The sequence below is a fragment of the Rattus norvegicus genome, chromosome 20 (genome assembly GCF_021556685.1).
Source record: "Rattus norvegicus strain SHRSP/BbbUtx chromosome 20, alternate assembly SHRSP_T2T, whole genome shotgun sequence".
NCBI classification, from domain to species: Eukaryota; Metazoa; Chordata; class Mammalia; order Rodentia; family Muridae; genus Rattus; species Rattus norvegicus.
Window position 1 is genome coordinate 5,892,503 of NC_141553.1, and position 20,381 is coordinate 5,912,883.

General features: G+C 54.2%; 2 protein-coding genes across 6 annotated transcripts; one reads left to right on the forward strand and one right to left on the reverse strand.

Moving 5' to 3' along the window:
• The first annotated feature begins 2,673 nt into the window (after positions 1–2,673).
• Positions 2,674–19,597, forward strand: Ggnbp1 (gametogenetin binding protein 1). Of its 3 annotated transcripts, XM_087598097.1 has the most exons (9): positions 2,674–2,821; positions 6,405–6,482; positions 12,075–12,621; positions 12,747–13,841; positions 14,585–14,709; positions 16,153–16,247; positions 16,333–16,549; positions 18,038–18,177; positions 19,333–19,597. In XM_087598097.1, the coding sequence occupies exons 4-9, from the start codon at positions 13,351–13,353 to the stop codon at positions 19,384–19,386; spliced, it is 1,122 nt and encodes a 373-aa protein (XP_087454223.1). In that variant the 5' UTR covers positions 2,674–2,821; positions 6,405–6,482; positions 12,075–12,621; positions 12,747–13,350; the 3' UTR covers positions 19,387–19,597.
• Positions 3,981–12,538, reverse strand: Bak1 (BCL2-antagonist/killer 1). Of its 3 annotated transcripts, none has more exons than XM_087596751.1 (6): positions 12,334–12,538; positions 10,054–10,154; positions 6,995–7,130; positions 6,606–6,749; positions 5,260–5,440; positions 3,981–5,148 (listed from the first exon to the last, which is right to left on the reverse strand). In XM_087596751.1, exons 2-6 carry the CDS (start codon positions 10,115–10,117, stop codon positions 5,044–5,046), a joined length of 630 nt encoding a protein of 209 aa, XP_087452877.1. In that variant the 5' UTR covers positions 10,118–10,154; positions 12,334–12,538; the 3' UTR covers positions 3,981–5,043.
• Positions 19,598–20,381: the final 784 nt, after the last annotated feature.

Below are 20,381 nucleotides of genomic sequence, written 5' to 3' on the forward strand. Positions count from 1 at the left end.
GCCACCCCCTGTGTCTATTCCTGGGTACCGAGGGTGAGAGGCTACAGGCAGGACCAGGAGTCGACTACATGATCAGTTCACAGCCAGATTGAGAAGCATGAAGCCTTGTCCTGTATGATGAAGACGACGATGATGACAATGACCCGTCTAGCTTTGTCCTAATAGAAGGTCATCACTATGAACACTTCGTGAGTTCCATTCCAAAGACAAAGAAAGAAACTGAGGCAGGAGAGGAAGGAAAACTGTGCAGGATGTGGGAAGAGAAAGCCACCCAGACAGTAACAGAGACAGTCTCACAAACAAGCAAACAAGGCCACTTCCTTTTAACCCAGGAGGCAGAGGCAGGTGGATTTCTCTGAGTTCAAGGCCAGCCTGGTGTATATAGAGGACTCCTGGGCAGCCAGGCTTACATAGAGACTGTGTCTCAAAAAAAAAAAAAAAAAAAGTTAAAATCCTGTTGAGGGCTGATATGCTCAGTGGATGGAGGTGCTCTGGAAACTGCACTCAATACTCAGATACCAAGTCCTGGAAGGAGAGGTGTCCTTTGATCTCCATGTGTCTTGGTAGCATGTGTGTCTCCCTGATAAGTGAGTGTGTATGTCAACCTATTATTCAATCCTTTGGACAGCACAACTTTAAAATCATCGAAGTCACATGTGTAGCTCTTGGTATGACATTTTATGTATGGGTACACTGTAGCTGTCAGACACACTAGAAGAGGGCGTCAGACCCCATTACAGATGACTGTGAGCCACCATGTGGTCGCTGGGTAGCTGGGAATCGAACTCAGGACGTCTGGAAGAGCAGTCAGTGCTCTTAACCTCTGAGCCACCTCTCCAGCTCCCTTGGTATGACATTTTAAATGGACCGATTCTCAGGGCTGGACATGTGGCTCATTGGTTAAGGGCACTTGCTAATCTTAGAAAGAACTTCTGTTAGGTTCCCAGCACCTACGTTGGGCAGTTTAGAGTCAGTTCCGGGGATCCAGTGCCCTCTTCTACACTGACACTCACACAGGCGTTTGTGGGCACACACACACACTCACACTCATATATACTTAATTTAAATAAAGATTCAGACCATAGTCGGGTGTGATGGTGCATGCCTTTAATCCCGGCACTCATAGAGACAGGAACAGACAGATCTCTGTAAGTTCAAGGCCAGCCTAGTCCAGCTAAGGCGATGTAATGAGGTCCTGTCTCAAAAATGATCACCACCACCATCCCCAACAAAAAACAACAGTGAAACAGCTAGGGATGCAGCCTAGACAGCCGAATATAAGTTAAAACTGTAGATTTAAGCAAACTTTCATAAATTCCTAAGTTTAACTTGCATATGCTGGTGTTCTATTTAGGATCCTCATACATTTTGTACACTAACATATACACTTGTGTAATAAACAGAGGTATAACTTGTCCTTTGACTGGTGCTCAGTTAGCCTGTGGGCCGACATAGGAATTTGCTTGAACATCACCCCATACCATTTACAAACTTGGCTAATTAGGTTCTCGTAAATATTTAAACGATGTTTACAAATTTAACACTCTTGATTTTATTTTCCAAGCACAAATTCCTCAAGGGACGTATTTACAAGTCAAATGAGAAAAAGTTTTAGGCCCCGAAACATTTTCAAAGAACTCCCATCATTCAATATTTAGTCTATGTATACGTGTGAGCTGCACATCCGGAGGTCAGAGGACAACTTCCAAAAATCCTGTGGTTCCTGGGGTGGGTCTCACAGGGCGTCATGCTCCCCAGCAGGCGTCTTTATCTACTGCCAGTTTTACTTTTTAATTATGTGTACGTGTGTGCTTGGTGGTCTGGTCTGTGCACATAGCCAGATTCCCTTGGAGGTCAGAGAGGGCATCAGATCCAATCGAGTTGGAACTACAGGATGCTGTAAGCTGCCTGCTGTGGGTGCTGGGAACTGAACTCAGATCTCTGCCGGAGCAGTAACTGCTCACAACTTCTGGGTCATCTCTGCCGCTGCGACCCTTTGTGGGTTCCCCCCCCCCCCCGCCCACCAGGGACTTGCACAAATATCTAGCTCTTTTCCTTGGATTGGAATCCTCTACGTCTTAAGTATGTACAGCAGTAGGTGGATACAGCAGACGCTGAATAATCTGGGGGAAGGAAGAAGTTTTCCCATGAAACTGTGGGAATAGATACCTAATGACCTAAAATGTGCCTTTTTTTTTAAATTTTTTTTTTTATTTGAGACGGAGTCTCAACGTAGCTCAGGCTGACCTCAAACTTGCTATGTAGCCTCGCTATGAAATCCAGATGTATCTGGTGCAAAGAAGGTACAATTTCAGGAGACCCACAAATGTTGAAGCGTAGGAGTGCGTGCTCTTGATTTAACCGCAGCACCTGCAGGGTCCATCTGCGCCCAGCAGCCTCTCAGCCTTATTATTCCTTACGCCGCCCCTCCTAACTAGTCGCCCTCTGGTTTGGGCAGCTCCGGAAAGTAACTGGGAATCAGGTTTAGGGCAACCTCATCTTTTTAGGTGTGGAGGGGGCCAGAGAAGTCAAAGCCCTAATCCTGGGGTTCACCTTCCTTGTAGAGGGAAATTACCGCCTCTTAACCTTTGGTTTCCAAATCGTTTGACAGATTTGGCTTCCAGTCCCCGCCCATAAAGGGGCATGCATGCGCACGCGTGAGTGCGAAGCCTCGCCGGCCATGTTGGACTCGGGCAGCGCGCTCGCCTTCAGTCTGTCGCCTCAACGGGGAAAACCAGAGAGCTACCTCGACATTCTGTCCACCTAAATCCGTGGCGGGCATGTGCTCGCGAGGCCGGCGACACTCTCCTCCTGCCTCCAGGTAAAACCTCGAGCCAGAAACCTTGTCGAGAGTTCTGGTTCAGTGCTCTTTGATACCCATGTGACTCTAAAAAGGCACCTGCCTTTCTGGAAGGTGGGAGTCTAACCCACCCACCCATCACATCTCGTTCCAGCGTCAAAAAGAAGTTCTCAGTATACACCCTGGTACACGGCGCCTTAAGTGTTAGCTTTGAGCTCGGCATGGCGGCTTCCAAACATTCTTCCAGCCCCCAGTACCTGTGGGCACACTGAAGGCAAGGAGAGCACAAAGCCAACCCAGGCCAGTGAAAGTGCAGCTTCACCAGGCCTCTTGGACGGACAGGTCATGTGATAGCTGGGGAGGATGTCAGAAACACAAACGGGGCGCCCAGGACTTAAGGGAGAAAGGAATCTTTGTGAATTTCGGAACATTTTAACGCCCCCGGCTTGTTATTTTTATCCCCCTCCCTGGCTGCCTCTCTGTAGGGGCTCCCATGCAACATCAAAACTCCTCGGATCAAAAAAGCCCAGCGTGTGTTGTGTGTGTGTGTGTGTGTGTGTGTGTGTGTGTGTGTGTGTGTGTACACGCGCGCGTGTGGATACAGGGAATCAGGGAGCTGGAACATTATGTCCTAGGCAGAGCATGAAAAAGGGCCTTAAGGGCTGGTGTGGGCTGTGGCTTCTGTAGAGAGGTAGCCTATGGGGTCCTGGAGTGGTGCAACTTCCCATTCTGCTCCTCAGCCAAGGGTTCCCTGACTTTCTTTGTGGTCGGAAGCTAAGAAATAAGAGGGCCGTGGGATGATCAGTGGGGGAAGGCCTGGCAACCCGAGTTTGATTTCCAGGTCTTGAATAGAAGGAGAGAACTGATTTCCACTGTGTCATCATCTGACTTACACACATACTACACACACACACACACACACACACACACACACACAGTGACCACATACACACACAGTGGCACAGAAAAAAAATTACATAAGGGGTGAAGAGCTGGTGGGGGTAATCACAAAGGTGGTTGGCTGGGGTTTGTTCTGGTTTTCCAACGTCTGCAGCTTCATACCCAGGGATCCTGCAATCTCAGCGTGAGGACTTATGCAGTATGGAGCCAGGATTACACGAGTGTGCCCAGCTTCCCACAGTCTAGCATGGGACAGGGAGCAGAGGGCAGAGACGGCAGGTGGGGTGTTGGGGGCATTGCACCGTTTATTTCCAGACACCGAGGGCGAGGTGGGGGAATCCATCTGCCTCCCCCCACCCTTGCTACATTTGGCTTAATCAAGACTTTTCTCACCCCTATGTTGTGCAAGACAGAGAAAAACACCCCCCACCCCACCCGAGGAGGACCTAGGCATAACAGGAGCATGGGTGAAGGTGGGGTTCAAGTATTCACAGGTTTAGGGGGGGTCACATTGCAACCAGATCCACAGTTGCTTTTGCTGGTGTAGTTCTCTAGCGTGAGCACCTCCCACTGAATGCCCACTCCTTCCCCTGTCAGAGTGACTGCCCTCCCCAGCAGGGAGGCACTGGGGAGAAGGTGAGGGTCTTCCCTTACCCACTAGGTTGGTAGCAGTGGTCAGGGAGGCACTTGGGGTTTGGAGGGCCTTGATGGACGTGTTCAGACAGCTGTGGTCTGAGCTCTCACCTCTGCCCTCACTCTGGGCTCGGAATCCCTGAGAGTCCAGCCACAAAGGCAAAAATGGATCGGGGGAGGGGAGGGGAGAAGGAGGGGGGATAAAGGAGGGGATAGTGGAAGATGAGGTGGGAGGGCAGGGTAGATCACACACCCCTACAGCTGGTCCTATGTAGGGAGGGTCAGGACTGTGCTTAGGTCCCTTCCGACCTTCCAAAGTAGCAGGTGTGCTGGGAAGGCAGGTTAGAGCCACTGGTCCCCAATGTTCTGACTTTGGGCAGAGCGGATGAAAAGGGAGGATTGTATCCAGAGGGGAGTATAAAACTAAAACTAACTTTCTGGGAAGCGGTGGCCCAGCCTCTTGCCCGACCCCCCCCCCCCCAGAGCATCTGTCAGCCCCTCTGAGACAGGATGGGGTTCAGTAGCACCATGCGATGTTGGGGTGGTCATGCTGCCTCCATGACCCCCGGGCTGTGGCTTTCCAAAGCAGGGGTGCCTGTTTGCTAAAGCATCTTTGCCCTGAGAGGCAGGAGAGGACTGTTGCAGGGGAGTGGGTTGGGGAGAGGTTTAGTTTAGTCCAGGCAGTCATGTGGCTGGAGCTCCCAGGGCAGTCATGATCTGAAGAATCTGTGTACCACAAATTGGCCCAACAGAACCACACCAAAAATTACCACTACACTCAGGATGGGGTCTCTACGCAAACTCAGGGCTGCCACCTGTAAGGAAAAACAAAACAAAACAAAATACGGGGTGGGTTACAGCGGCCAGTCAGGCAGCCAGGCAGCCCCAGCGGCAGGGGGATATCCCAATCCCAGGCAGGCACTCACCCAACCACCTCTCTGTGCAATCCATCTGGCAATGTAATGGTGTAGTATGATATCAGCCAAAAAGCAGGTCACCTGGCCCAGGAAGCCAGTCAAACCACGCTGGTAGACATACAGGGCCAGACGGTAGCCAAAGCCCAGGAGAGCCACCACACGGCCCCAGCTGATGCCGCTCTTAAATAGGCTGTGGGCAAAAAGCTTTGTAAATCATGGGGAGCCTGCCTTGGGGACCCCGTCCTTTCCTTCCTCCTCTACCCCACCCCAAGATGGGAAGCTACATGGATGGGCTGCTAGTCCAGGTCAGAAAGTCTGCCTTGGCCTGGCTGCCCATCGGGAAGAGTCAGGCTTTCTAGGAAAGGAGACAGCTGGGAGGGCGATGAGCCGGCTGCCGCTGGCACAGAGGGTTGGTCTAGAGAAGGAAGAGTGAGCATATATGGTGACAGGGAGATTACCTGTGCATGCCGCTGCTGGCCTGACAGCCCCAAGGGACAGCAGAGAGAGAAGGACAAAGAGATTACGACAGATCCCCAAATCACAGGGGCACCGGGACAGGATGTGTCACCTCTGTGCTTAAACCTGCCACCACCTGCTTCTACATCTACTGTCACCTTTATATCTATCCTGACACCGACTCCCTGGTGAGAGGAAAGGACCTTGCTTGATGGCACACGCCTAGGATCCTAGCACTCAGAGGCTGAGGCTGGATGGTCAAGAAGAGTTCAAGACCAGCCCAGGCTACATGAGACCTTATCTCAAAATTAAGGGGCTAGAGAGGCGGCTCAGTGGTTAACAGCACAGGCTGAGCTTCCAGAGGTCCTGGCTTTGATTCCCAGCACCCACAAGATAGCTCACAACCGTCTGTAAACTCCAGTTCCAGGAGCCGCCTTCTGGCCCCTTTGGGCATCAGGCACGCAAGTTGGTGCGCACATAGAGAAGCAGGCTAAACACTCAAAAGATAAGATCAGGGGTTGGGGATTTAGCTCAGTGGTAGAGCGCTTGCCCAGGAAGCACAAGGCCCTGGGTTCGGTCCCCAGCTCCGAAAAAAAGAACCAAAAAAAAAAAAAAAAAAAAAAGATAAGATCAAACAACAAAACCCGAGCCAACTCGGATGTGGGAACACTGATTACCGGTCCTTTCCCCTTTCCTAGGTTTCACAAGGCTCTTGGGAACATCTCCACCCCCGAACGCTAGTCATTGGAGAGACCCGAGCTTGTGCGCAAAAGAGGGTGAGTGAGGGCCCGAGGGGGGAGAAAGAGGGGATCATTATGAGAGTTCACCGGGACATCGTTCCCAGCCAGGGAGCCCACCACGTGATCACGTGTTTGCAGGGTGGAGTGATGGGCTGGTACCTGGAGGCGATCTTGGTGAAGAGTTCGTAGGCATTCCCAGCGGTGGGCTGAAGCTGTTCCAGTAAATTCTGGAACTCCGTGTCGTAGCGCCGATTAATATCGTCTCCGATGAGAGCAAGCTGCCGACCCACCTGACCCAAGACACTGTAGGGACGAGCACCAATCAGAGAACGAGAAGTCCGCACTGGGACCCAGGCTCCTGGCAGAGGAGCCCCATGGGGGGTGGGGACGGAAGTTTTCCCTAGCCCTGTCTGAGGTCCCTGACAGTGTTATAGGTAAGACAGGGCATGCTTGTCCTGAAAAGCACCGCAGATGGGGGTGAGAAGCCAGTCCGAGAGGGAGTGACCCACAATGGCTCCCAGGTCCTGTGCCCCAAGGCCGGAGCTTACCTGTTGGGTTCTAGGGACAAGTTGTCCATCTCAGGGTTAGCAGGGGCGGCTGCCCCCTGGGTCTCTTGTTCCTGCTGGTGGAGGTAAAAAACGTAGCTTCGAAAGACCTCCTCTGTGTCCTGGGCAACTTGCTGTTCTGCGGACCAGAGCTGGGAGTCAGCAAGAGCAGGTTGTCCCCAGCACCCTCTCTGTGTGCTCATACTTCCTGCAGCTCCTTTATAGACACAGTCCCCCTCCGCCCCCGTGTGAGCATTCAGCCCTCGTGAGAATTAGTCCTGGCATGTGAGTGAGTTCCAGCCCATAGGCCAGGAAACTGAGGCACAGGTGGCCAAGCCGTGTATACAGGGTACAACGGGGAGGGACTGTTTGTCTTGGGTTGACATTATGGTTGTCAACTCCATGGGTCTGGAGTCTTTAAGAGTCACCTCTGGGCAGGTCTGAGTGTGATTGCCAGGACTGAGGAAGGAAAGGTGGCCATTCTTGACAATAAGCACACCTTCCAGTTGCAGTGCCACTGCCTACCCCCCCCACTGCCTGCCCTCCCCACTGCCTGCCCTCCCCCCACCCACCTGCCCACACTCACTGCCTGCCCTCCCCCACCTGCCCACACTCACTGTCCACCCCCCACTGCCCACTCCCCCCCTCTGCCTGCCCTCCCCCCACCTGCCCACACTGCCTGCCCCCCCCACTGCCTGCCCTCCCCCTACCTGTCCACACTCACTGCCTGCCCAACCCCCACTGCCCGCCCTCCCCCTACCTGCCCACTCATTGCCTGCCTCCCCCACCAGTGCCCGTCCACCCCAATGGCTGTGGGTAAATACATCCACTTGGATGTTGCTGCTTTTAAAATTATCAGCGCCCGGCTGCCTCAGGCTTCTGCTGTGCACAGAGACCCAGGAATCCTCCAGGGCTTCAGCACCAGACTGGGACTTCTGGGTTTTGTGCCTTGTGAACAAGCAGCTGCCGTGGGGGGGGGGGGGGGTTCTTGGCTGCCCCAGGCTGTAGATGGCCTTCGCTGGACAACTCGGGCCGTCAGGGGTCCTAGTCTAACAGGTCCCCTTGTGACCCGCGCCCACTCTTGGGAAGAGCCCGTTGCAGAGCGAGAGCCCAGAGCTGGCTTTCTTTTTTTCGGAGCTGGGGACCGAACCCAGGGCCTTCCGCTTCCTAGGCAAGCTCTCTACCACTGAGCTAAATCCCCAACCCCCAGAGCTGGCTTTCTTAAGAAGCCCAGGTACCAGGCTGGAGAAATGGCTCAGCGGTTAAGAGCACTGACTACTCTTCCAGAGGTCCTGAGTTCAATTCCCAGCAACCACATGGTGGCTCACAACCATCTGTAAAGAGATCCGATGCCCTCTTCTGGTGTATCTGAAGACAGCTACAATGTACTTATATATAATAAATGAATAAAATCTTTAAAAAAAAAAAAAAAGCCCAGGTACACTCTGCATCTGCGGATGCTTTAATCCCAGGTGTGGGATGGTGGGGGCTGCTTCAGGCTCACCATGAGGGTCTCCTGCTCTAGCGGGGCGTGGTTTGTGATGGCGGAAGTTGGTTAATTTTTGGGGACCCTGGAGAGCCCCGAGAGGGCCTGTGGCAGCTGGTGCTGGTTCACTGTGTTCACCATCCCTGGACTGATGGAAATTCTGATGACCAAGATTGGCCTTTCCCCAAGGAACCCAACGACCCTAACCAGCAGGAAGTGGTCTACGCTGCTGGCTGAAGCAGGCCTAGGCTCCTTTCCCGCCTAACCTTCTTTCTCTCCTACCTAGTTCCTTCTAATCCCCCATAGGTTACTTCAGACTGATTAGGGTCAGAGGGTTTCTTGGGGCAAGTCTGGGCTTCCTTGTTAGAATACCCAGAAGTCTAACAACAGCAAACATGGCAGCAAGGGGGCAGCCACCCTCTCCGCCACGGGCCCTCGCTCGGAACTCTCCAATTTATAACCTCTCCAGAGTCCCCGGAACTAAAACTATCTGCAGCTGGCAAAAATCACGTCTCCCCAGAGCACGAGACAATCGTAGTTGGCGGCGAGGGACGAGCGAAGCAGCCCCATATCCCACACCTGGGATTAAAATGAAAACATCTTCACACAGCCTATCTTTTAAAAATGAATTTCAAGATTTATGCTCATATAGATGAGTACTTAGTTGTACGTATGCCTTCACAACAGAAGAGGGCATCGGATCCCCTTAGAGTTGGTTGTGAGCCACCGTGTGGTTGCTGAGAACTGAACTCAGGACCTCTGGAAGAACAGCCAGTGCTCTAACCGCTGAGCCACCTCTCCAGCCTACATGACTGGGTTTTTAAGGAAGCCAAAATTCTCACTGCAGGGCTCCTGAGCTGTCTTGAGAGGGGACGTGGACCCATGTCCTTGGAGTGTAGGAGACAGGAGGAACCAAGCTAAAACTGGGGAGTCTTTGGCCCAAAAAGATGAAAGGAGAATGATTTGTTTTTCCCTATTTTGAGACAAGGTCTTGCTGCATAGTCTTGGCCAGCCTGGAACCCGATAGGTAGACCAGGCTGGCCTCAAATTCACAGAGATCCTCCTGCCTTTGCCGCCCCGGTGCTGGGAATAAAGGCGTGTGCACCGCTGAGCTCTGAGACAGGGTCTCGGTCTGCCTCGCTGGAGCCCAGGCTGACCTGGAATTCATTCTGTAGGACTGACCGACCCGAGATTGCAGAGGTGAGCTACCACACCCAGTTCACACAGACCTGCGATGTGAACCCCAAGTCCAGGCACCAGCCTGACCGCCCCGCCCATCCTCTCGAGGGAAGAGAAAAGTCAGCCATTTCACTTCCTCTCCCGAGTTCGTGATAATGCCGTTCCTTCGTTCACTGTTCACAGACCTGACTGAGGAGACAGGTCACTTCCTTCTTTCTCTCACTGCAGGGATGCAGCAGCCAGGCCGGGTTCTGCCTCCTCCCTCCTCCCCCTCCCTCCCTCCCTCAGCCTGCCCTTGTGCCCTGAGAAGGTTCGCGCGCGCGCACACACACACACCAGTTCCATGCTCTTCTGAGTCTTGTGCTTATGAGGTGCTGAGTACCAGGAGGACCCTTACCAGAAGCAGACAGGGCCTCATCGCAGTCCCCCTTGGGAGGACCTGGTCCTTGTCCGGATGCCATTTTTCCGGTCTTGGTGGAGGGTACCCTCACTTGTCACCTGCAGAGACAAGGGAGAGAAAGCAGAGGTGAGGCAGGGCATGGTGACATATGACTTTAATCCCAGCACTCGGTAGGCAGAGGCAGGCAGAACTCTTGAGTTGGAAGCCAGCCTGGTCTACCTAGTGAGTTCCAGAGAGGATAGCCAAGGCTATACAGTGAGACCTAGTCTTAAGGAAAAAAAAAAAAAAAGGAGACCTCAGAGTGATTGCCCTGGTCACCACAGAGCCTCCTCGATGGCCAGGAAGACCTTGCAATCCTCTGGGACTAAAGTTCTGCCACCTGGACGGCCTGTTGGTATCTCTTGGGAGCAATTCGAATTTGGCACCTAGCTGCACCCCTTCAGGGGAAACACGAGAACCACTGAGGCAGCCAGGCAGAGACCAGACGAGGTCAAGGCCTTGAGGAGGCTGTGGCACAGCCTTGCTCTTTCCAGTCACTCCTGGACAGTGTGAAGCTGCGTTCAGAGATGAGAGAGAAGGGCTGGGGATTTGGCTCAGTGGTAGAGCGCTTGCCTAGCAAGCGCAAGGTCCTGGGTTCGGTCCCCAGCTCCGAAAAAAAAAAACAAAAAACAAACAAACAAACAAAATAACAGAGATGAGAGAGAGAGAGACAGAGAGAGAGAGACAGAGGGAGGATGTGTGTGTGTGTGTGTGTGTGTGTGTTAAGATCAGGGGGCAGTTGGTCAGTTTTTAGGACTGGGTTCTCTTCCTCCACCATGTGGGTTCCAGGGATAGAACCTGGGCTGTCACACTTGGCCACAAGCCCCTTCACCTGCTGAGCTATCTCACTGGCCCAATATATATTGTTCTTTTTTTTTTTTTTCTTTTCTTTTTTCTGGAGCTGGGGACCGAACCAAGGGCCTTGCGCTTGCTAGGCAAGCGCTCTACCACTGAGCTAAACCCCCAACCCCTATATATATATATTGTTCTTGCAAGACAAAGTCTCAGGGCTTATTTCATAGTTTGTCCCCAGGGCATCTCTCCCTCCAATCACTGCTTGGACGTGAGCTGGGGTCCCTCACAGTCTCCCCGTTGTACCTCCTTGCCGCTGCACACCGCATGCCAGATCACACCAGACCCTTTGGTGCTGTCGTCTTTTGGTTATTGGCTTATCTATCTCCCTCCCCATTTATTCACTTCAGACAGGTTCTCTCTAGGCAGCCCCAGGAAAGTCTTGTATCCCTGGTCCTCCTGACTCAGACATTGGCTGCCTAGCGTTACATAGGTGTTCTCCACTGTGCCCCGCCCGAACCCGTTTTCCTCTTTGACCTGTCTCAGAGCGCAGTTAGGCCCTGAGGCAAGACCTTTCGCTTTCGGTTTGCACCCCTTCCAGGAGTCCCACCCCTTTCTGAACGGCCTCCATCTCCTCAGGAAGGACTGCATCCCAGGGCTGGAGACGGTTTTTAAAAAAGTTACTCAGGTGCTCTCTGAAAAGGGGTGGGAGACCAGGGGAGCTGGCTCCCCTTCATCGACCGAGACAGGGTGAGCAGACCCTCCTCTTGTCATCCCTGAGAGCCAGGCCTCTGCTTGGCATAGTCTACCCAACAGCTCCTTCCGGGATACCTTGTAATCCCAGGCCAGCAGGGCCAGGACTCCATCCAGATCTCAAACAAACAAACAAACAAACAAACAGAACAAAACCACCAACAACAACAATAACAAAAAAACCCATCCTGGAGGCTACTATTGGCGAGCAGGTAGAGTCTCAGAAGCCTGCTGTCCCCCACAGCCTATGCTGCCCTGGCCCCCATCCCAGTGGCCATTATGTCTACTGGCTGGGCCCAAGATGCATGTTCCTCACGACCAACCACTAGGCTGTACCTAGAATCTTTGTTGGGAAGGGGGTCCTGGGACAGGAGGGGCTATCAACTGTATAATTTCTGTCCCTGTTCATGACCTTGACCGTCCCCTCCTTCCAGATCAGTAAAGTCCCAGTTGCCTGCCATTCAGGGCCACCAGAGCCTGGGCAAGAAGGGACGATCTCTGATGTATAGCCAGAGGCCCCGTGTGGATAATGCCACCAGCATGGCTTTAAGTCCCACCCAGGGAAGCCACATCAAGACGGGCCTCCCTCCTCACCGGGTTCCCGACAATGAGGAGTGTTCTGCCCCACCCTGGGCCAGAGTTGTCCCGGGTACTAAGAAGATGGGGTTTGGCGCTGGCTGCCGGTGTACCTGCCTGACTGCTCCAGATGTGGAATGGCCCAGCAGTTTGAAGACAAAGATCCGGAAGGGCTCCTGGCTGCTCCCGGGGCCAAGGTTTCAGGCCTGACTGGCAGGAACTGCTATCAGTGAATTCATGGTGCTGGATGCCGCCTTGAGTCGCCTTTTAGCCCGAGAAACCTCGAGACTTTGTGACCATAGAGGAGCTAGCAGCTCCCGGCAAAGATCAGCTCCCTCTAGAGGAAGTTCTTGCTGGCCGCCCGGATGCAGACGCGCACAGAGGGAGGCTGCAGCTGGGAGGAAGGTGGGCCTGGCCTAGAAGTTGCTCCTCCGCAGCCTCCCCTGCTTCCCTACGGAAGGGAAAGAGCTTTCGGTTTTCTTCTCCTCCTGTCTCTGACAGGAGGCCTCCTTCCCATCTTCTCTCTCTAGTGAGATTCAAAGCACGAGTCAACGACGAAAACCGGGATGGAGCTGAGGGCCTTCAAAGAGGTTGAGGCTGGAGGATCATGAAATAGAGGCCAGCCTGTGCTACATAATACCCTGGAAGAAAGGAGGAGGAGGAGGAGGAAGAGGGGTTGGGGGTGGGGCTCAGGATCTGTGCTTTCCTCGACCCCTGCAAGCTGCCAGGCTTCAGGGACTGATCTCAAACCCAGAATAAACAGGAGTTCGTGGACAGACAGGAGCATGCGAAGTCCCTGTTCTTAGCGTCTGCAACTCCCCCAGCTCCCCCATCTGCCCTCAGCTGGGCTTCCACAGCCTGTGGGTGCTGCATTTTTGTGTCTCACCATCCCTCAATCTGCAGCCCTGCTGCCTCTGAGACCTGCTGAGCTTGACCCTGGCTGACCCCCCTATATCTGCCCTCCTCCTCCCAGCCCCCCACCCCCATCCCCAGCCTCCAGGCGTTACCCTCCCCCCACCCCCACCTCCTCTTTGCCTTCTAGAACTCCTGGAAGTTTCCAACTGGAGGTCTCTACTAGCAGTTGGTCCCGGGCTGGCTGCCATGACTTCTCCCTGAGTCAGGGTCCTTCTCAGGATGGCAGCCCAGGCTCGGACCCCTCGGTCTCGGATCTTAGGCTGTTCCTCCATGCTGCGCTTTCTCAGAAGCCTGGTAGGGAGTAAGGGCAGTTCTAAGAGCTCTAACAGGCCTCTGAACAGGAGCCAGCCCAGCTCCTCACCAGAGCAGGATGTTGTCTCCCCAACGATGGGCCACCAGGGAGGTTGTGGGAGGAAGGAGACCCGGCCCAGGGTCCTCTCTGCAACTTCCTCTAATGGGAAGAGGGAGCCACGGCCCAGGGTCCTCTCTGCAGCTCCCTCCAACCAGAGGCTGCGTGATGCCTCTGGGCTGGGCACTGGGGACACAGGGTCTCAGACCCTCACCTCCAAGGATGTCCTGAAGCTAAGGGCCCAGGGTGTTGAGGTAACATCAGTCCCTACCAGAGGAACCTGGGAGGTTCTGGAGCACCTGCCTGAGAAGAAAGGAGAGGAGGGAGAGCCAGCGGGAGAGGTCTCAGGGGCCTCAGACAGGTGAGGGGCTGGGGCTGGTGGGGTAGCCTGAGCTAGACAGAGCAGAAAGAGGAGAGGGCCATGAGTGGAAGCCCATGCTATGAAGGGCTGGGGTAAGGGGTCCTGAACAGTAAAGGCCACAAGTTGCCAAGGGAGGGAAGAGTCAGCAGATAGGGCTGGGTGAGGGGGTGGCTAAACTAGAGCTGAGGTGTGGCTTAGGGGTGGCGCACCATCTGCCTAGCATGTTCCAGGCCCTGGGTTTAGTCCCTAGCACAACAAAACAACCAACAAGGCAGTGGTGGCACACACCTTTAACCCCAACACTCAGGAGGCAGAGGCAGGGAGAGCTCTGCATTTAAGGCCACCCTGGTCTACAGAGTTAGTTCTAGGACAGCCAGGATTACACGGGGGGGGGGGGGGGGGGATTCTGTCTTGAAAAAGCAAACAACAGCAACACAAAGTACAGCTGAGGTGAGGAAGGGGCGCACCGGAGTCCAGACAGAAGGCGCTGCGGTAGGCTCTGCTCCAGCCTGTACCCCCATTTTCCTGCCTGACTTGCTCTCCCATTGGCCTTGGCAGCCACTCCCTGTGTGGAGGGTGCCTAGCTCCTCACGTCCTACATCCCAAGAGGTGGTAGGAAAGCCCCTCTGTTAGATACTCCAGGGATCCGAGCAGGGGCCTGGTAGAGAATCAAGGTAGAACAGGCTGGACCACATCTGTGGGTGTCCCCTGACTCCCCCACCTGACTGTAGCTTTGGGATTAGGGCGCACTTTGGCCAGGCCCTGGAGGCAGAACAAGGATGCCTGCAGTGGGTTTCGGGACCAATGGTGCTCCCCCCTGAGGCCTTCATCAAGGAGGAAGAGGATGAGCACTGCCTAATTGACTTTGGTAAGGGTACAGGTGGGAGGGGCAGAGGGGAAGAGAGACGGGGAGCAGAAATGGATGCCTTTCCTCTAGGACTTCCGGGGGTGGGGAGCCCAGCGGGACATGAGACAGAGTTTGAGGTTGGAGCCCCACTTGCTGAGTGTTGCTGAGTGTCTCTGCCCACTCTCCTCGCCCGTAAAATGGAAACGGACAACACTGGTCTCTGAAGCGCTTCTCAGTAAGGCGTTAAAGGGCTAGATCATGGCTGAGCACACAGCAGGGTCTGATGCACAGTAGGCATCGGGTCAAACAGAGCGATGCCCAGTACAGTGACTCATTCTAGTCCCAACACTTAAAGGGAGGCACAAGAACTGCTCTGAGTTCAAGGTCAGCCTAGCTTCTTCAAGGTGCTGTGCTGTAGGATATTTTATCACACTGTGAACCCCAAGATTGTGTTATTTCCTGGAGGGGGGGCTGTTTCTCGTTGTGGTGTGGTTCACCTGTAGCTCACACCTTTAATCCCTCTGGCTGGAATCCACACACCCCCTTAATACACACCTCTTTGGGATTACCAAACAGTGAAGGTAGAGTGAGTTTGTAGAAGGAAGCCGCCATGTTTGAAAGTGATGTCTAATTGAGTGGCAGACAAAGTGACGAATTAGAGAAAGATTTGACGGAATAGGATACACCCAACTCAAGAGAAGAGAGAGGAAAGGGAAGCTATTTAAGAGGGGCAGTGGAGAGAGAGGAGGCAGTTTTAACTGGGAGAGTTGTACAGAGACAGGTTGAAGACAGGCGGGTCAGAGAACAGATTGATGAAGTTAGATAGAGGCCAGGCGGAGCAATTCAGTGAGAAGCCGAGAGAGGCCAGATTGCATCAGTCAGCATGGAGAGGAGTTTGGGCCACAACAGCTGAGTTGAACCAGCCAGCCAGAGGGAACTAGAACTAGAAAGAACTAGAAAGGTTGAGCTGATTCAGCAGCACGTCTTAGAGGCTGAAAACATTCTAGGCCTAGATTAGATTGCATGGAGGCTAGAAACTTCCAGGACCAGATCTATGTTAGCCTACAGGAGGCAGTAAACTCCAGAGATGACAATTACATCAGGAGAATAAAAGTTACTTTTACATAGATACACTTCTCTCTACAAGAAAAGTAACAAACCTAAGCACAGCAGTGCACATCTGAGATCCCAGGGGGACAGAGGCAGGAAGGTCAGGAGTTCAAGGCCAGCCTTCACAAGAATACGGAACAACAAAATCACAAAATGTAATAAGACCAGGGGACACCTCGGGTCTTTAGGTAGAGGACACTACTGCGAAGCTTGCTTCCCTAGACTGGAACGGTGGAGGGTGAGAACCCCCGTACATACACACCCATGCCGTGGTATGTGCCTCTGCCCTCTCCCTCCCTCCGAGTCTGGCGTCCATCACCTTGCCACCAGCCTCAAAGGTCACTACCTTCACAGGAGACCTCAGACTGTCCTCTTGCAAGGTGGGATCCACCCCGTGGAACTATCTCCTTGGCTTGTACAAACAGCTCCAGAAGTCGGCCATGACCAAGGTCAGTGGGACCGGGGCCCCGCCTGTTTCCTGGTTTTAGGAGGAGGGAACACAGACCTAGAGTCCTGATTTGCCCCCCTGCACAGGCTCAGAGACCAGATGCAGATGCGCCTCAGTTTGCTCTCAAGGATAGCTCGCCCACCGAGGAGAGAGGGGAGAGAGAGGAAGCGGTGGACGAGAGCAGCCTCAAGTGGTGCGCTCCGCGCGCCTCCAGCGACGACAGCAACCTCAAGTGGTGCGCCCCGCGCAACTCCACCTACCAATCGCCGCTGCAGAAGACGTTTAGGTCCACAGACACAGTGGGTAAGTGCGTCAAGCAGAAACACTTTGGGCAGGAGGCCGGGCTCTGGCCAATGGCTTAGGGAAGAAATGCGAGCATCGACCACCAGGTGGCAGCAGAAGACATACAATGGCCGGCTTTTGACTAGCTGGTCTGTTGACCTCCGCAACTCGCTAGGACCCAGCTGAGGAAGCTCAAGCACCCCCCCACCCTGACCGCACCCAATTCCAAGCAGAGAACCAAGGCTTCTGACTGCTTGGGGGGAAGGAGGGTACTCTCCCAGACTGGTTTGAATTGTCTGCTCCTTAGGTCTGGAGACCTGGAGATGTGGAGGCGGCGTTTTTTGTCCTTACGAAGGACCCTAGTTCAGTTCCCAGCACCCATGTTGGGTCTCCCCGCCCCCACTGCCTGTGACTCCAGCTTCAAACGATCCGACACCCTCTTCTGGCTTCCACAGGCAGCTGAGCACAGATACACACATTAGGGGAAAAAAAGTAAAAACAATAATAGCAAAAATACCCCTCCCCCAAAGTGTTGTACACAGCCGTGAGGGAGCGGGGGGGGGGGGGGGGGACGGCGGCGGCGGCAGCAACCTTTTAAAACCTTGCATTGACACTTCTAAAGTGGCTGCCATTATAACTCCCTCCAACAGCATGGGAACCGAAGAGTGGAAAAGTTGGGTAACTTGCCCAGATCACACGGCCACTAATGACAGGGCTGGGACCCCGTGTCAGTACCTTGGAGGCAGTACCTTCCCTGGCGTGGTACCCTGCCCAGGAGAAACAAAGTGTGAGAGAGGCTGTGGCTGGCTGGCTTCAGGCACCTGAAGGCTTTGCAAGATCTGACCCAGATGGCAGAGCTCGGAAGTGCGTGGCATATGCTAGAGACCTTCCTGGGCTCTGCCTGCCCCACACCCCGGAAATGCTGGGGTCGCAAACTCCATCTCTCCTGAACGCACAGTCTTGTCCAATACTTGGCCTCATTCACCCACACGCCAGCCAGTCGACAAGCAGTGCAGTGAGGTGCCAGAAACTTCTAATTCAGCCCGGAAGACACAACATTACTGGAGATGGCTCTGGGTCCCTGCTGGCTGAGGCCCAGTACGACCACGTTGTCCTGTGGTCTGTGACTTGGGTCTCTGGTCCCAAGCTTAGGGAACTGCCTGTGCTTCTGGGACCCCCTCCTCGTGTCCAAATAACTTGTCTGAGAATCTCATGAATCAACATTTAAGGGATCCTTTTTTTTTTTTTAAATAATTGTTTTAAATACCCTCACTCAGTTGTCTGGCTAGTCTTGAACTCGTGGTCCTCCTGTCTCAGCCTCTTGAGCTGAAAGTCCCCCATGTTCTGTTCCCATCTTTCTGAGGACCAGCCTCCCTACCCTTGCTGCCTGTAGAGGAGTCGGTTGCTGTAGGCCTTACAGGAAATCCGGTGGTTCCGATGGGCTGCGGGTGCCAGAGACCAAGTACCCAACCCCACGGCCCACGGCCCACCCATCTCTTTGCCTCGAAGGTTTCGTGGAGTCAGAGCTGAAGAAGATTCTAGCAGTGCAACGGGAGGCTCGCCTCTGGAAGGTGGGCAACCCTGAGGGACGGGAGCTGCTGACCCAGCCGGACATCACGCTGGAGGAGGCTGGCATGGTGGATGGTCAGGTATGCCCACACAGGCAGACAGACCGACCCAGGAACCAGTATTGCCCCTGTTTTGTTTGTTTGTTTGTTTGTTTGTTTGTTGAGATGGGTTCTCTTGTAGCCCAGGCTAGCCTCACTATGTAGCCCAGGTTAGCCTTGGGCTTCTGTTCCTCCTGTCTCTACCCTCCCCAGTGCTGGAATTACAGATTTGTCAGGATGGGCGAGCCCTTGAAGAATGTGGCTCCTTTTCTGTTCTCCCTCATCTACACCAAAGCCTGCAGACACACAGACACAGGCTCTAGGGAGTGACCCCATACCATCGGCACCAGTTCTGAGGCCATTTCCATACATTGATCACTTCTCTATGCCCTGACCTTCCAGAAAGGAAGAGCCAGGGCTCACAGCCAGAGTCCAGTCAGACCTTCCTGCTGTGTCATCTTGACTTGGGGCTTGGCAGGGCAGCAGGACTCCACAGTGTGGGGACAGTGGCTTGACTCCGCCAGGAATTCACGCTGCCGGGCACTGAGGATGAACCAAATCTGACCACACGCCCGGGGAGCCTGATACCACACATCCATAGACACGGAACCCACGTGGGCATTTAATTTCCCCTTCATACCAAGGGGCTCCGATCCTGGGGCCTGTCCTCCTCCAGGACCTTGTGAACCTGCCTGCCCTGGGCTCACAGTTGTGAACTAGCACTGACAGCACCAAAGAGACTGAGGAGTTTCTGGATAGTGCATGTGGGTCCCTCCCACTGCGCCAAGGCCTCAACACCTCCTGTAGCCGGTGTTTCAGAGTCCCCTATCTCCCCACCACTTCCTCCTCCTCCTCAGCCCTTAGGACCACGCGCTAAGGGGGACAGAACTGGCTTTTCAGCTTCTTAGGGAACACCAGGGCCCCGGGGAATGGTCATTAAGGCAGCCTACGCTCCATTCAGCTAGGAGAAAGTACATAGAATCCCCCCAGGACAAGAGGCAAAAGGGAAGAGAGGAACTGGCAGGGTCTGGCGGTTCCTAGCTTCTAAGGAACCCGGAGATTGAAGAAGTCTTTCTATGTTATGGGAGTAGTCAGTGTCTGTGAACCTGGGCCCGCTCTGGGGTGGTGGAAAAGGGGGAGGGGCAGAGATGTGGGGGAGAGGTGGGAATATCGTCTTTCACCCATGTCTGCCCACAGCATCTGCTCCTGGAAGAGATGGACGAGATGGGAAACTGGCCCCCTCCGGAGTGAGGCCCGTGCTGGCAGGAGCCCACCGTGCCCACACCCCTGCGACCCCAGTCCGACGTGTGTCTCTCCTTGGGACACACGGAAGGAGTCCCTGGGGCCCTGGGTTTGGGGGATGAGTAGCATCCTGTGTGTGTGTGTGTGTGGTGGGCCTGCCCAGCACCCGTCATTAGACTCCCTCAGATGATGTTATTAATAAAAGCTTATTTAACATGAACCTCCTGGGTTGTCTGTCCCTGGACCCCCTTCCCCACCCTGCCCCCCTCCTGGAGTGAGCCGGATTATTAGGGCCTCCAAGTGCCCAATTTGTGCCCACAGAGCAGCTAATGTGGAAGCCACCACTGGGCTCCGGGGCGGGGAAGGAAGGAGGATTTAGGCTAACCTGGGGGTGCTGTCTGCCAGCAAGGAGGAGAGTCCCCAACTTCCCTCTCTCCCAGAGTTCCCAATCTACACTGCGTCCTCACCGGGAGGATCCGGGAATTCTCCCAGGCCGGAAGCTCCTGCCCAAGCAGCTCAGGGACAAAGCCAGGAAAGAGCCCTGAACTGTGGGGACCTGGGGACCTGCCTCAGGAGAGCCGGCAGGGGCTGGCTGCTGGGGGTGGGGGTGGGGGGTGAGGAAGGGTTCCCCGAAGTCGGTTCGTGGAAAGGGTTTATTCCACCTTACAGCTTACAGTTAGTTCATTTTAGGAGAGAAGTCAGGGCCGGAACTCAAGGACCAAAGCAGAGGCCACGGAGGGAGTGGCATGCACATGTATGTTTGCGTATGTGCACATGTTAAGTACAGGTGACTTCGGCATCCAGAAGAGTGTATCAGATTCCTGGAATAGGTGTTACGGACAATTGTAAGCAGCCTGATGCTGGGAACCAAACTGCACAACAGGGGTATGAACTCCCCAGGCCCTCAGCTGCTGTCTTTCAGCTGCTGTCTTTCTGTGTAGCGCAGGCCCACCTGCCCAAGGAGAGCACCGCCCACAATGGGCTGGGACCCCTCTGGCATCAAT